Source organism: Girardinichthys multiradiatus, chromosome 11, assembly GCF_021462225.1.
Source record: "Girardinichthys multiradiatus isolate DD_20200921_A chromosome 11, DD_fGirMul_XY1, whole genome shotgun sequence".
Taxonomy (NCBI): domain Eukaryota; kingdom Metazoa; phylum Chordata; class Actinopteri; order Cyprinodontiformes; family Goodeidae; genus Girardinichthys; species Girardinichthys multiradiatus.
In genome coordinates this window covers 10,370,737-10,383,854 of record NC_061804.1, presented here as the reverse complement: position 1 = coordinate 10,383,854, position 13,118 = coordinate 10,370,737, and the positions used below count along the sequence as shown (strand labels likewise).

General features: G+C 37.1%; 1 protein-coding gene across 21 annotated transcripts in view; it reads left to right on the top strand.

The window, feature by feature from the left end:
* The window catches only part of ncam1a (neural cell adhesion molecule 1a), a 365,229-nt gene that overhangs the window by 332,866 nt on the left and 19,245 nt on the right, over window positions 1–13,118 (top strand). For 5 of the 21 annotated variants that reach the window (XM_047379218.1, XM_047379219.1, XM_047379220.1 and 2 more), the window contains one exon: window positions 5,417–7,396. The exons of the other annotated variants lie outside the window; for them this stretch is intronic. In XM_047379218.1, the coding sequence (XP_047235174.1) occupies window positions 5,417–5,496 (80 nt within the window). In that variant the 3' untranslated portion in view covers window positions 5,497–7,396. Of the gene's footprint in view, window positions 1–5,416; window positions 7,397–13,118 lie in introns of those variants that run through there. 21 annotated transcript variants of the gene reach the window in all.

The following is a 13,118-nucleotide window of genomic DNA, read 5'->3' as shown; positions in this document are numbered from 1 at the left end:
ATTAAGAAAAATAGAAATGGTTTAAAAATAAAGTCGAAGAGACCGTTTCCAAACTTCACAGCAGTTTTTGAACAAATATCTAAGAACGGATTATTGTCAGCTTTGTACCAGTGTGACTGGCAGAGGCTTTGGCTTATGATATGTGAAACACACAGAACCATGAGCCCACGGGTCACAGGCGTTTACAGAGGGTGGTAGAAACTAAAATCACCTGAATTCACCAAGACACACTGTCTTCTTAGATTCAGACTGATGTACAATGCTGTAAACAGTATTGATCCCCTTAAACATTTCATTATTTTTCCTGTTTTGACACCATTAGTGTTTCAAATCATCAAACAAATGTTATTATTGAACAAGGATAACATAAATAAATGCAAAAGGCAGTTTTAAAATGATTTCATTTTTTTAGGAAAACGTTTTCATCCTGGCCTTGTGTGAAAAGCTACCATCCCCCATTAATAGTTGTGATTATCCAATTTTTTTTAAAGCTATGTTGAATTTTGCTATCCACACTCAGGCCTGATTACTGTATAATCAAGAAACCATTCATAGTACCTGTCTGGCAAAATTAAGTAGGCTATTTGATCTTAAAAAGCAATGGATCATGCCATGATCCAAAAAAAACAGGAACAGATGAAAAACAAAGTCATTGACATCACTTAGTCTGGAAAGCATTAACAAAGCCATTTCTAAGGCTTTGGGACTCCAGAGAAACACTGTGAGAACCATCATTAACACATGGAAAAAATAAACATGGAACAGTGGAGAACCTTCCCAGGAGTTGGCCAAAATTACACTAAAACCACAACAATGACTCTTTCAGGAGGTCCCAAAGAATCTGGAACTACATCTAAAGCTCTGCAGGCACTTTAGGTCGGCGATTAAGATCTTGTTTGATAACAAGACAAAACCACTGCAGACCCAAAAGAACACAAAGGCGGTCTCACCTTCGCCAAAAATATCTTGGTGATCCCCAAGACCTTTGTGAACATATTTTTGGACTAATGAGACAAAAGTGGAACATTATGTGTGGCAGCAAAGTGGCACACTGAACACACCATACCCACCATGAAACATGGTGGTGTGAGCATCATGCTTTGGGCATGCATCTCTTCAGCAGGAACTGGGAAGCTGGTCAGAGTTTATTGGAAAATGGATGAACCTTAAATTCCCAACATTCATTCCACTGGTGTTTTAAAGGGGTACTAATACTTTTGCAAGTCACTTTTGTGTTAGTTTTACAGGCAGTTTCTGGAGCATCCATCAGTCTATCAAAACAGTGAAGGAATATCATCAGACTGAGAGGAAAAGATGTATTGAACAGTATTGCCTGTACTATGTTTCATAGAGACTGTGATAAAAGCACCAGTGTGCCAGATGTTCTGGTACCTTTTAGTTAACCCTCTGTCCCTGTTTTACTGATATTCTCTTTAACTTCGTCTCATTTCACCTTTTCTTTCCCTCACATCATCATCGTCGTCCCTGTTTCACATTTCTTTCATTTTCTGCCTGCCTCTGTCTTGGTCTTTCACTGATTGGTTTAGTGGCTCCGACAGTTTTCAGGATCTGTGACTGACCTGAATACGTGCTGTGTGGCCTATTTAGGTGGGGATGCAGCCCTTGCAGCCTTTTTGCATGGTGCCTCCTCCAGTTTAAATTCGTGTTTGCTGTTTTTAACTGAAATACCTAAAAGGCAATTGTTGGCTGTGCAAGGCATATGAAGAAACAAGTTATTTTCCTTGTTTTATTTGCTTTCTGGGCAGCAACCATATAGCAGTGGGAGGTTTGGATCTCTTATATTTCTACCACAGCAGACGTTAGCATGGGTTTCATCCAAGTCGGTCCCCTCTTTAATTCCTGTAATTACTCCTATTTAACTTTGTTTTGTTTCAATTTATTTTTATCTTTCTTTTTTCTACGCTTCAAGCTGCACCAAGCCGGTTTCAACTGAAGAAATTGCTGAGGTTTATTTTTAGATACAACATCTGCATTTAATTTAGCTTGTTCTTTTGGCTCTCCTGCAGCTGCTCCTGATTATACTCACTCAAAACAGCTGGTGCTTTGTAAGCAAACACACAACTTGAGCTTCCAATCCAAACTGAGTGGTGACGTGCAGTTGAGACTTGGGTGTTCACAAATTGTTGACTGCTTCTTGTTTCGGACGTGTAGTCATAATTTGGGAATTCAAAAGATATTATTATTGCAGTAATTTCTAGTAATTTTAAATTTGGAATTCCTTTCAGCACCTCAGCTTGAGGTTTTAGCAGTTTTAACAGCGACATCTGTGATTTCAGCCAGGCAACATTTTTCTGGCTTTTTTCCACTGTGGACAGATAAAATATTAGCACAGGTGCAAATCAATAAATTAGCATATTATTGCAAAGCTAATTTATGTTTAGTAATTCAATAAGTAAGTAAAATGCATGTATTGCATAGATTCATTACACACAGGCGTGATATAATTAAAACAATTATTTATGTTCATTTCGATGATTATAGTTTTCATCTAATGAAAACCCAGAATTTTGTTTCTCAGAAAATCTGAATTTTGCAATAATTGCAAAATTGCTGACTTGACAGTTTACCAGCAGACAGCAACTGACACCTTCCAGAAGGACGGTAAGTTCGAAAAATCTATTGCTGAAGAAGCCGGATGTTCAGAGAGAACTGTACTCCATGCATAGTAATGAAAAGGTTCATGGATGCAAAACGTGGTTAAAAAAAGATGCACAAGTAACAGGGATATAACCAAAGCCTCACTGCAAAGTATGTCCATGTGCTGCATAGTATTTGCACTCAGTAATAGGCCATGACTCAGTTTGCATGAATTACTGCATCAATGCAGCGTGGCATGGAGGAGATCATCCTGTAATTCTGCTGAGGTGTTCAAGCCCAGGTTGTTTTCAGTTCATGTGCAACATTGCCACTGCTGTCTCTCATCATCTTCTTCATACTATGGTCATTAAAGCAGGTATTTGGTAAATAGGACTTGAAAAACACAGTGGATCAACACCAACAGATGACATGGCCCCTTCAGTCTTCACTGACTCTGAAACAGTGTAAGACAGGAATTACAGCTATTTGGAATTGTGGCCTCTCCACTCTTCCTGTGGTGTTTCCCTCTTGCTTGTGCATCTTAATCTAAATATTTCCTTCCACTCAACCTTCCATTAAAATACAATACACCCTGTGAGAAGTCTTGTATTTTTTTGAACTGATTTACTTAAACACATTTTTTATAATATTCTTCCTTGAGATGCACATGTAGTTCTCTGCGGAGTCCATGTTTATTTGGACATAACTGTAGCAAATACTCAGATACTGACAATCATCCAAATCTCCCCAGCTAAGGTTGATATGAAAGTAAAACCTAAAAAAAAAAAACAGCTGCTGAGGCTCTATAACATGCAGTCACCCATCCATCCATTACACAAACCTCATAACCAGCTTCTGTATTGGATGTGTGATTTTTGCATGGACCATTGTCCTCCCCATTCCCACTGGTTTAATGGTGGCAGAAGAATGGTTCTGTTGTGGTTGTCTCGCCTGCTTTTCAGTGTGCATGTTTATACCCAGAGAGCTTTCTGATTAATTGCCTGATGTAGAAAACACTCGCTATATTGCCAAACGTTTTTGTCTCTCTACTTCTACAAGTACATGGACTTTGATGACATCCTATTCTTAATCTGTGTAGGTCAGTCAGGTTTGTCCACACCAAACATTATACACCTGCAGCCATGGAAGTGATTCTAACACCAGAATTCATTGATTTGGTGGTGGGACCCAATACTTATGGCAATATAGTGTATGTATTATTACAATTTTTGATATGTGTGGAAATATTTTTATTTTTTTTATTTCTCCCTGCTCACTGAATTGTTCACAATAAACTCTGTTGTTAGGGTTGAAATGTTTCCTACTAAATAGATTACTATTTCTTCTAGAACGAAACATGATTCAGAATCAAGTTTAAACTGAAATGTTTCCAGTCATGAAGATGTATCTAAAATATTGAGTTAAATCTGGAACCACAAAGCCCAAAGAAGCCATAGTTTCAAAAAAGCTCATAATGCTATCTCGAGATATCATTTGGTAAAAATATCAAAGTAATGTCAAGAAAATTATCTTTTTTTTGTATTATGGTGTTCATTTTAATGTTATAACATTTATTTAGTATTTTTAGTTTCATCCATAGACATAATCAATAATATAAATTAAACACCTGCAAAATTTATTATTTTTCAAGTGCTCATAGAATATAATGTTTTATAATTTCATCTATCTGCTCTTTATAACAAAGCAAAAAAAAAAAAAAACATTTGTCCAAACAGTTGAATCTTGTGTTCTTATAAGTGAAAGAAAGGTGTAAAACCTTGATACTGGAAGCTGGCACTTCCCTCGATGGTCCCAATCATTTCCGCACCCTTATCCTGAGATCCTGACAAGACGTCTCTTCTCTATTGGTTACTTTATTTAGACGACAAACATTTTTCCTTTGAAGTCATTTCTGTTCTTGTCATCTGCACAAATTTCCACAGACACTGAAAACAAATTAGAAGCTCTTTATCCATAATTTTCTATTAAGAGTTAAAAAGGCTTTAGTAAAATAACCAAACACCCGCATTAATTTTACACCCCTGGCCATTTCTGCAGTCAGGTTTTCATATATCTTTACACCCTGCCATTTAAAAACTCTACATCAGAGATGTCGAACTGTCCTCAAGGGCCGGAGTCCTGCAACTTTTAGATGAGTCCCTGGTCCAGCACACCTGGATCAAATGGCTGATTTACCCCCTCAGAATGCAGGGGGTAAATTAGGTCGTCCGCAGAGTCCTGCTAACGACTTAATTAATTGATCCAGGTGTGTTGAAGCAGAGAAACATCTAGAAGCTGCAGGAGACCGGTCCTCGAAGACTGGAGTTTGACACCTGTGCTCTACATGCTAAAGCAGAATGGGATTGTTGCCTGAAATGATGTCTTTATTGTTGTCTTCCCCATGACCTTCCTATGTGAGACCTTCCATCCATTCCTGCCATAAAGCATCAATCATTTGCTCTGTTACTAACATACTATGGCTTTATTTTTTTTGATCCTTTGTCTTAGAGTTTCTGTTTTTATTCCTCTGTTCAGTTTGAGATAGTCTTATAGTCTTGGATTTCTGAATTTCTGACCTATTTTTCAATCTCTCTTTCCCTCTTTTCCCTCCTTATCTCCTTATCTCCTGCTTCCGTCTTCTGCGTGTCTTCTCCCTGTCTCCATGTGTGATCTTCTGGGCACCTATGGACCATGACATTGCCATAAACACAAATTTATTTCTCTGTTTGTACTTTTATGTTTTTTATCTTCTGTCACACTTGATGACTATCACTTATAAACAACTTGTAAATATTGCTTATGTGTCTACATTGTTCAGCTACCCTGGGCTGCCACTGCGTGTCTTGCAGTCTGGCGACTCTTCTGCTGTCAGTGCTGACTTTGCTCTGGCTCTCATAAACTGATTTTGTTCAAGGAGCAAGGGGATAATCTGGACCTTTTGAAATATTTGGGTTCAGACTCCTTTGCTTTTTATGCCTTCTGACCTTTGTGCAGCCACACACAAGTTTGGAAACAAAAAGATGAAGAGTCAAGACCGTTGGTTTCATGTTATTACAGGGTGCTCAGTACTTGCATCAATTTTACATTTGGGAGACTTTGGGTTAGTTGACTTTCTCTTCTGTTTTCATGTTGTGTACTGTGAAAAACTATGTGCTCCTTACAGATGTCTCCTGTTTTGCTTTTTTGTCACAATTAAATGTTTCAGATCATCAAACTAATTTGTTTTTTGTTAGATTGTTAACTAAATGAATAAAAACATTTTTGGAAAGTTGGCCACACCCACTCCTGATTATTGCCAGACCAAGGAATCACTTCATTAGTTCCTGGCTGACAACATGAAGTAGGCCAAGACCTTACATCAATGACTCATCCAGGAGGTCCCACAAGAGCCCAGGACAACATCTAAAGCTCTGCGGGCCTCAGTTGCATTAGTTAAGGTCAGAGTTCATGATTTAACAATAAGAAAGAGACCAATCAAAAACAACCTCCATGGAAGAGTTCCAAGAGCAGAACCACTGCTCCATTTACCATTTACCCCATGTCCTGGGGTAAATGATTGAGATGCTATGACATAACAGGCTGTTCCTCCCTGAAAACCCTCCAATGTGGTTTCATTCAAACAATTCTGCAAAGCACAGTAGGCAAAAATTCCAGTTGCCAGTTACCACAAACACCCTGTAAACCATGCATTAGGTGTACAGGGTATTTACTGTTTTACAAATAGGGCAGGGTGGTTTGGATAACTTTGTTCCCCTAGTAAATGAAATAATGAAATCATCCCTTAATATTCACACATTATCTGAACCATTTAAATGTGATAAAAAAGCAAGAAAACAAGCAAGTCTAACAGTGGGCAAATATTTTTTCACTGCACTGTATATGAATATATTTAGGGAAGGGATTTTTTTTATGTTTGCCAGTGTTACCAGTTGAAGTTGGGTTGATGCAATGCAGTGTTGTTGATTTGTTTTATATTTGAACACTAACACATTCATAATGCCTTAATGTGATTTTAATAGGGGTGGTAAATACAGAAACTACCTTCTTATGCTAAATAACATGTCTGCAGTGATTGAACCAGATATGGCACTTGTAGCAGACGTTTCATGCAGGACTTTGTTGCCTGTTGAACAGAGACCTCACTCCACAGATATGCCACAATGACATTAAGGCATGAACACGGCATGAAAGCTGACACAAGGCATGATCCAGTTTTCCAGAATATGCAACACAGCTGCTTCAAGTCCCCTCTCTTAACCCCCAACCCAAGTTGAGCATTATGAATGTGTTAAACAGGAGACAAGTGCAAATCCTGTGCCTAATTCCTGTCAACTCCATCTGTCCTGCTGTTCAACGAAAGGAAAGATAACTTTTACAGAGAATTTTAACATTGGTTATAGTCAAATAAATCATGTCTGAAAACAGTTTCTTACTTTTCCACATGATATTATGCTCATTTACAAAAATGTACTTATGTAATCACCTTTTAAGGAGAGGATGGAGGTTTATGAAGGAAAAAAAAAGGAAACCATGTTTTGTGGCAAAGTGTACATACTCTTTTCAAACAGATATTCAAGAAATATAACAAATTTGCTGTTCTTTTGACAGTTCATGCTCTCTTTTTACCTAAAACCCCGAAACTGTCTGAAAACATAAATGCAACAACTGTTTAATGCTACGAAAATCATTTCAAGAATGTGAAGTTATTCTATTCTTTGAGACGTTTTTGTAAGTGTATATCAGTGTATTTCCATGTAACCATTGTAGGGTTGAAATAAATTCTTTCTTTTTGTTTCAAGACAGTCGTGGCTTCTTGAGGCTTTAGCGACTAAACCCATTGAGGTGACTGAATCCTGCTCCAAGAGGCTCCATCTCAAACACTCTCTAGTCCTGTTTTAGTTGGAGCGTTAATATCATGTTTTTAATCTGCACAGTTTTACATCACATCCTGATGACAATGAGAGACATAAAGTTGAAGCTTGGATTTAATCTATATAGGTGTATAATAAATAAATTAGAATATCAATAAAAAGTTCATTTATTTCAGAACTTCAACTAAAGAAAGTGAGATGTGTATTATTGTATAAATTCATTACACATGGATTGATATATTTCTAACCTTTATATTCACAAATGTTGATGATTATAGTTCACAGCTAATAAAAACCCTAATTTCACTTTCTGAGAAAATTCGAATAAATAATAAATAAATAAAACCAATAAAATAAGATTTTTAATACAGAAAGAGTAAGTTATGCCTGTTTGCTGGCATGACAGTTTTCCAGCAGACAGTCAATGACACCCTCCACAAGGAGGGAACAGCAAAAACGTGCTTTCTCCAAGCTGGAAAGTTGAGTGGAAGTAAGATAATTGCAGCATTGAGAGGGTCTGTGAGGCAAAGCTATTTCAAGAGCTTAAGTGAGATCCAGAAGAGATCATTCAGCTGCTCCCCACACTGCCATAAGTACTGATACCTGCTTTAATGATCATGATATCATTGGCCAGGGACCTGGTCTGACCCAAACCCCATAAAACATATATGGAGTACTGTCAAGAGACTGCAGAACCAACAATGCAGATGGGCTAAAGGCCACTTTTAAAGCAACCTGGGCTTCCTGAACCACTCAGCAGAACCATGTTCTGATGGCTTCCATGCCACGCTCCACTGATGTAGTAATTCATGCAATTTTCAGTGCGTCAATGGTTTGATGTAATGAAATTCTTAATTTATCTGATAAATTAAGTTTTGGGGTTTCATCAATCATTAAAAGTTACAAAAATAAATCTAAAAAACTTCAAACTGCAAACCAAACTTCTTATGGCTTTCTCCTTGCCACACTTTCATAAAGGCCAGATTTGTGGAGAGCATAACCAACAGTGGTTGTGTTGACAGATTCTTCCACCTGAGATCCAGATCCATGGACCTCTTTGATTTTTCTCTGGTTAATGCTCTCCTTGTGCAGCCTGTCAGTTTATGTGGATATCAATGTGTTGGTAGGTTTGCGCCTCTTTTCCAAATGAGAAGTGGTGCCGTCCCACACGAAAGCACGTAACCCATCGCCCCTATTCTCATCAGCATGCAGCAATGTTGCCAACTCCCCATTGAATAAACATGAATAAAAGACATAGAAAACCTTTTCAAGTCACAACTGAGAGAAGGTATATTTAACTATTCCCTTTCTAGTACCACCCTGGGCATCTGCCCATATGGCCCATGGCCCATATGAGAACCTGCAGCTGAAACATGTTTCTCTTTCTTTCCACTTGTTTACTGTGTTGATCTATCGCACTAAATACCACTAAGACGCAATGAAGTTTGTTTTTGGCAAAGCGTTAAAACCTAAAGGGTCTATGCAATGTGTCCTCTTGAAATTTGGAGTCAGTTAAATATAAAAGTTAACATTTTTTAGACATCTGTTCAAATTTAAGTGTTGTTGGAATGGCAACTTGTTTCTGAGAAAGTCAAGAAGTAACCGAAGGACATGATAAAAGCTCTTTAATGATTCTAACCAGGAGCTATGGATTTAAAGAAGGCTCTCAGATCCAAGGTTACTCAAGCTCTCTGCGCAGTCTGGATCTGTTTTACACTCTGCTCCACCAGCTATTAAAGAGCAGCAGAATGATGATAGATGAAGGGACATATAAATGTTGGAATCGCAATGATATTTGCAGAGACAGTATGAAAAAGCTGTTTTTCAGACTTTCTGTGGGTGTTGTTCTGCTTCAGTCTGCAGCTGAAATAATCAAACAAAATCCACAGTTATTATGCTTAAAGAAGCTGCGGGTTCCAGCTGCCTGTCTGTTCTCATTGAGCGCTTAAATGTCAAGGGTACCATGTGCCTAAATTTGACAAACACTGCTCATACCCCGAACTGTTACTCTGACTGGTTTATACAAAAAGCATCATCAGATCATTTTGATAAAACGATGTCAACATAAATGCAGGTTTGGACATTAAACTGGCCCCAATTAAAAAATAAAGCATATCAGTTAAAGCTGTTGTTTAAATATAGGGCTTAAGATTTATCTTAGAGATATTTTAAGGCAAATAATTATCTAATATTAATGAAGTTCCAACATTTGGGAGAAATATTTAATAGATCCTGAATCTTTGATTGTCTGACAGCTGTTTTCAGGGCCTTTCGTTAAAACAGCAGAAGGATCTCGAGGTTCCAGAGGGAGTAAGAGAGGTTCTTGACCATTAAGAGCTGGAAATGTAAGCAGGAAATCCTCTAAAAGTAACAGGAAGCCAGTAGACAGCAGCTGAAACTGGGCCAATACGTTGTTTCATTTTAGTTGTGGTTTAGCTGCAGATTTAAGAAATAGCTCAAATCTCTTTGTAGATGTTTTTGATGTGTTGGAAAATGTGTTCAGATATTACAGTTAGCTTGAAATAAACATGTACAGTTAAGCCCAAAATTAGAGAAGGAGATGGGCATCTCCCACAAGATAATAAAACAATAAAAGGGATTATCAATTTGAAAAAAAAGTGTTTAATTAACATTTGATTAAAAAGAGGCATGTTGACAAATATTTATACCCTCTTAATTATTGATGGGAAAATCTTTATTAGCATTACAACATTCAAACCCTTCTTATAATTGCTGATCAGCTTTTTGGATGTTTTCTCTGGTATTTTGATGATTTATTTTTAAGAACGAGCTCCAAGTCTTTGAGGTTGAAAGGCCTACTTGCCATCACCCTAATCTTTAGCTCCCTACACAGACTCTCCGTCAGATTTAAGTCAGTGCTCTGGCTGGGCGGCTCCAACAAGTTATTACTTCCAGTCAGAAGAAACATGTTGATATAATTAAAACCCAAACTGCAAGGGGTATGAATAATATAGGGTTTAACAGGTTTCTAGGTTTCATTGGGTTATAATAAGTCATTACTCTGATTCAAAGATTTTTATGTTTTTCATTATGGATTAGTTATTAATACTAAAATTAATACTAAAATGAAATCAATAAAAAAAATATATAGTTATCATGATTAGGGATTTTATTAACATGTATTATCACGTATTAACACTTTATATCTATTTTAAATATCAATAATAAAACAATAATACTAATAATAATGATGCATTTTATTAAAATTATTTGTATTAGTAGTAGTAGTAGTGACAGTAAATGATGTTGTGATGTTGTGAAAGTTGTGGCAATTATTATGTTTTCTCATTAGTAGAAATAATAATTGTTATTTTCATTATTTGTAGTATTAGTTGTAGAGAAAATGTTGGGCAAAGGAAGATGATGCAGGAAAAGTTTTAAAATGAAAGTATGCATGTCAGAAATCCTCGGCTGGGCTTAAAAATGACATTTCTATTCCTTCACTCAACTCTCTGTGGCACTGCTGTTTAATCTCAACTAAATTCTGTCACAAAGAAAATGAGTTGTTATAACGCCCCAGAGTTCCTCCTCATTCTTTGTCCCTCCTGTTGATCATCAGAGTCTGTTGAGTAATGATTTTGCTGATCAGTTGAGAGTGATTTTCATCAGGATCTTCTTCTTTATGTCTGAGTCACACAAATTTCTGTAATATTTCTGTTTCATAACGCAAAGTGAACAGTAGCTGTTTGCATGCAGTCTACAGGGAAAGCTGCTCAAATATGAGTTTAACTTTGTGCAGCCTCAAACAAGTCCTAAGTTTGTGTTTGCTGGCTGTGATTAATTAGATGTCACTATTGATTAACATTGAATTAATAAGCAGAAGGTATACAAGTGAATGTACAATACATTGTGGTTGCTCTGAATACTAAAAATATCAGTCTGTTGTTTTAGTTGTTTTTATTGAACACAAATGAAACGTTTTTAGTCAATATCTTTACGTTTATTCTGCTTGCAAAAACTAACAAAGAAAAAGAGAAATATGATTCTGACATTAATTTATGCATCCTGTTTCAGCGCCCTGCTTAGAGCCGGTTGAGCCACTCATGCTGCCCGATCCATTAGGAGTTTCCAACTATCTTCATCAGTCAGACAAGGAAGCCAGTTCTAAGTAGAATAATGCTGATGCCGTTTTAATGGCGGTGCAGCACCACACTGTGGCAGGACTTTGATGCAGACAAAACAAAAACTAAAGAAAGTAGAGTTTTACAAGGATAAACAGAGTAAAAGACACCAGGAATTTGTCCAGTTAGTTATTACCCAGTGTGCCCAACTAACAAATGCATCTGAATACATTATAATATTAGCAAAAGGTTAGTATAATTAAATAAATTCAGTTCAAAAAGTTAAACTCTTATGTAGTTCGTCACACACTGATACATTCACTCACTGCACACTGTTTCGTACAAAAATAGCTAACCACAGTTTACATCTGTCAGGTGTTATAATGCATGTATTTATACTACTGAAATGAATCACTACTGTAAATTGTGTTAATAAGCATGAGTCCAGCAGATTGATAGTGCTGGACAGAACTTATTGATCACGCGTGGGAATTTTAGTTTTGAAACTAGGATTTATCACGCATGTCATCAGCAGTGTACTGGGGAGCTGGTTCGGTTCTGCACCTGTAAGCGTAGGCGTGTAAACAGAAGCGTTTCTCCTGATACACAGATGTGAGCAGTCAAACCCCCAATCTCAAAGCATGCTGCAGGATTTATTGGTCCTATTTAAATGTGAATGAAGAATCGAACCCTGGGTCCAGAACTATAGCCTCTGTATATGGGTTGACCGCTCTACTGCTGCACTACACAGCAACCCGAGGGAAATTATTCATGATTCACCACAGCCTAAAAGTCAGGTTTAGCTGTGCTACAAGCTTTTATACTAAATACTAAAGCCATCAGTGATTTACAAGTTTTGTTCTGTGTAGTGATTATGATTTCATTTTGGAAACAATACAAGCTGGAGTAATGAAAAATATTAGGCGTGCATAAATGCTGATTTCAACATGAGTCCTTCGACATTCTTACTGCTTTAGAGGCAATTTAAATCAATAAGAAATACCTTGAGAGGAATTATGCTAAAATGAAATCTCACAGTGTAAATTTGAGTGTTCTTCAACAACTGTTTTCCACAAATTAAATTTGGTTTGCAAATGATGGTATTTCATTATGTCTAGACGGCAAATAACAAGAGACTATTTTCACATGACCATACATTTGGAAAATGTATTTTATTCTTCTTTTATTGCCACACAGGACCTTTACTCTTCAAGGGCTTGAATGTCTTATAGTTTGGCTTCTTAATGAACCTGACCCATTCTCTAGATTAGAATGATTGTTGAAGTTTCAGTCAAACCGAAAATGTTTTTTATGTTCAGGAACAACACAAGGGCCATTAAGGCTGCAATGTTCTGGAAACTGCTTGAACAGCAGTGTAACTGCCCTCTGTAAAGCCAGTTTTATGTCGCTGAGAACTAAAGGAAAGAAGCACTTGTTCCGAAACCATTACTTATAAACTCGGCTAACATTTGGAGCTACCATGATGGACAAGCCCCTTGGTTTCAAGAGAACAGTTCTATTATCAGACAGGTTTTAGATTGAGCTGCTTCAATAACAAGAAGTATGC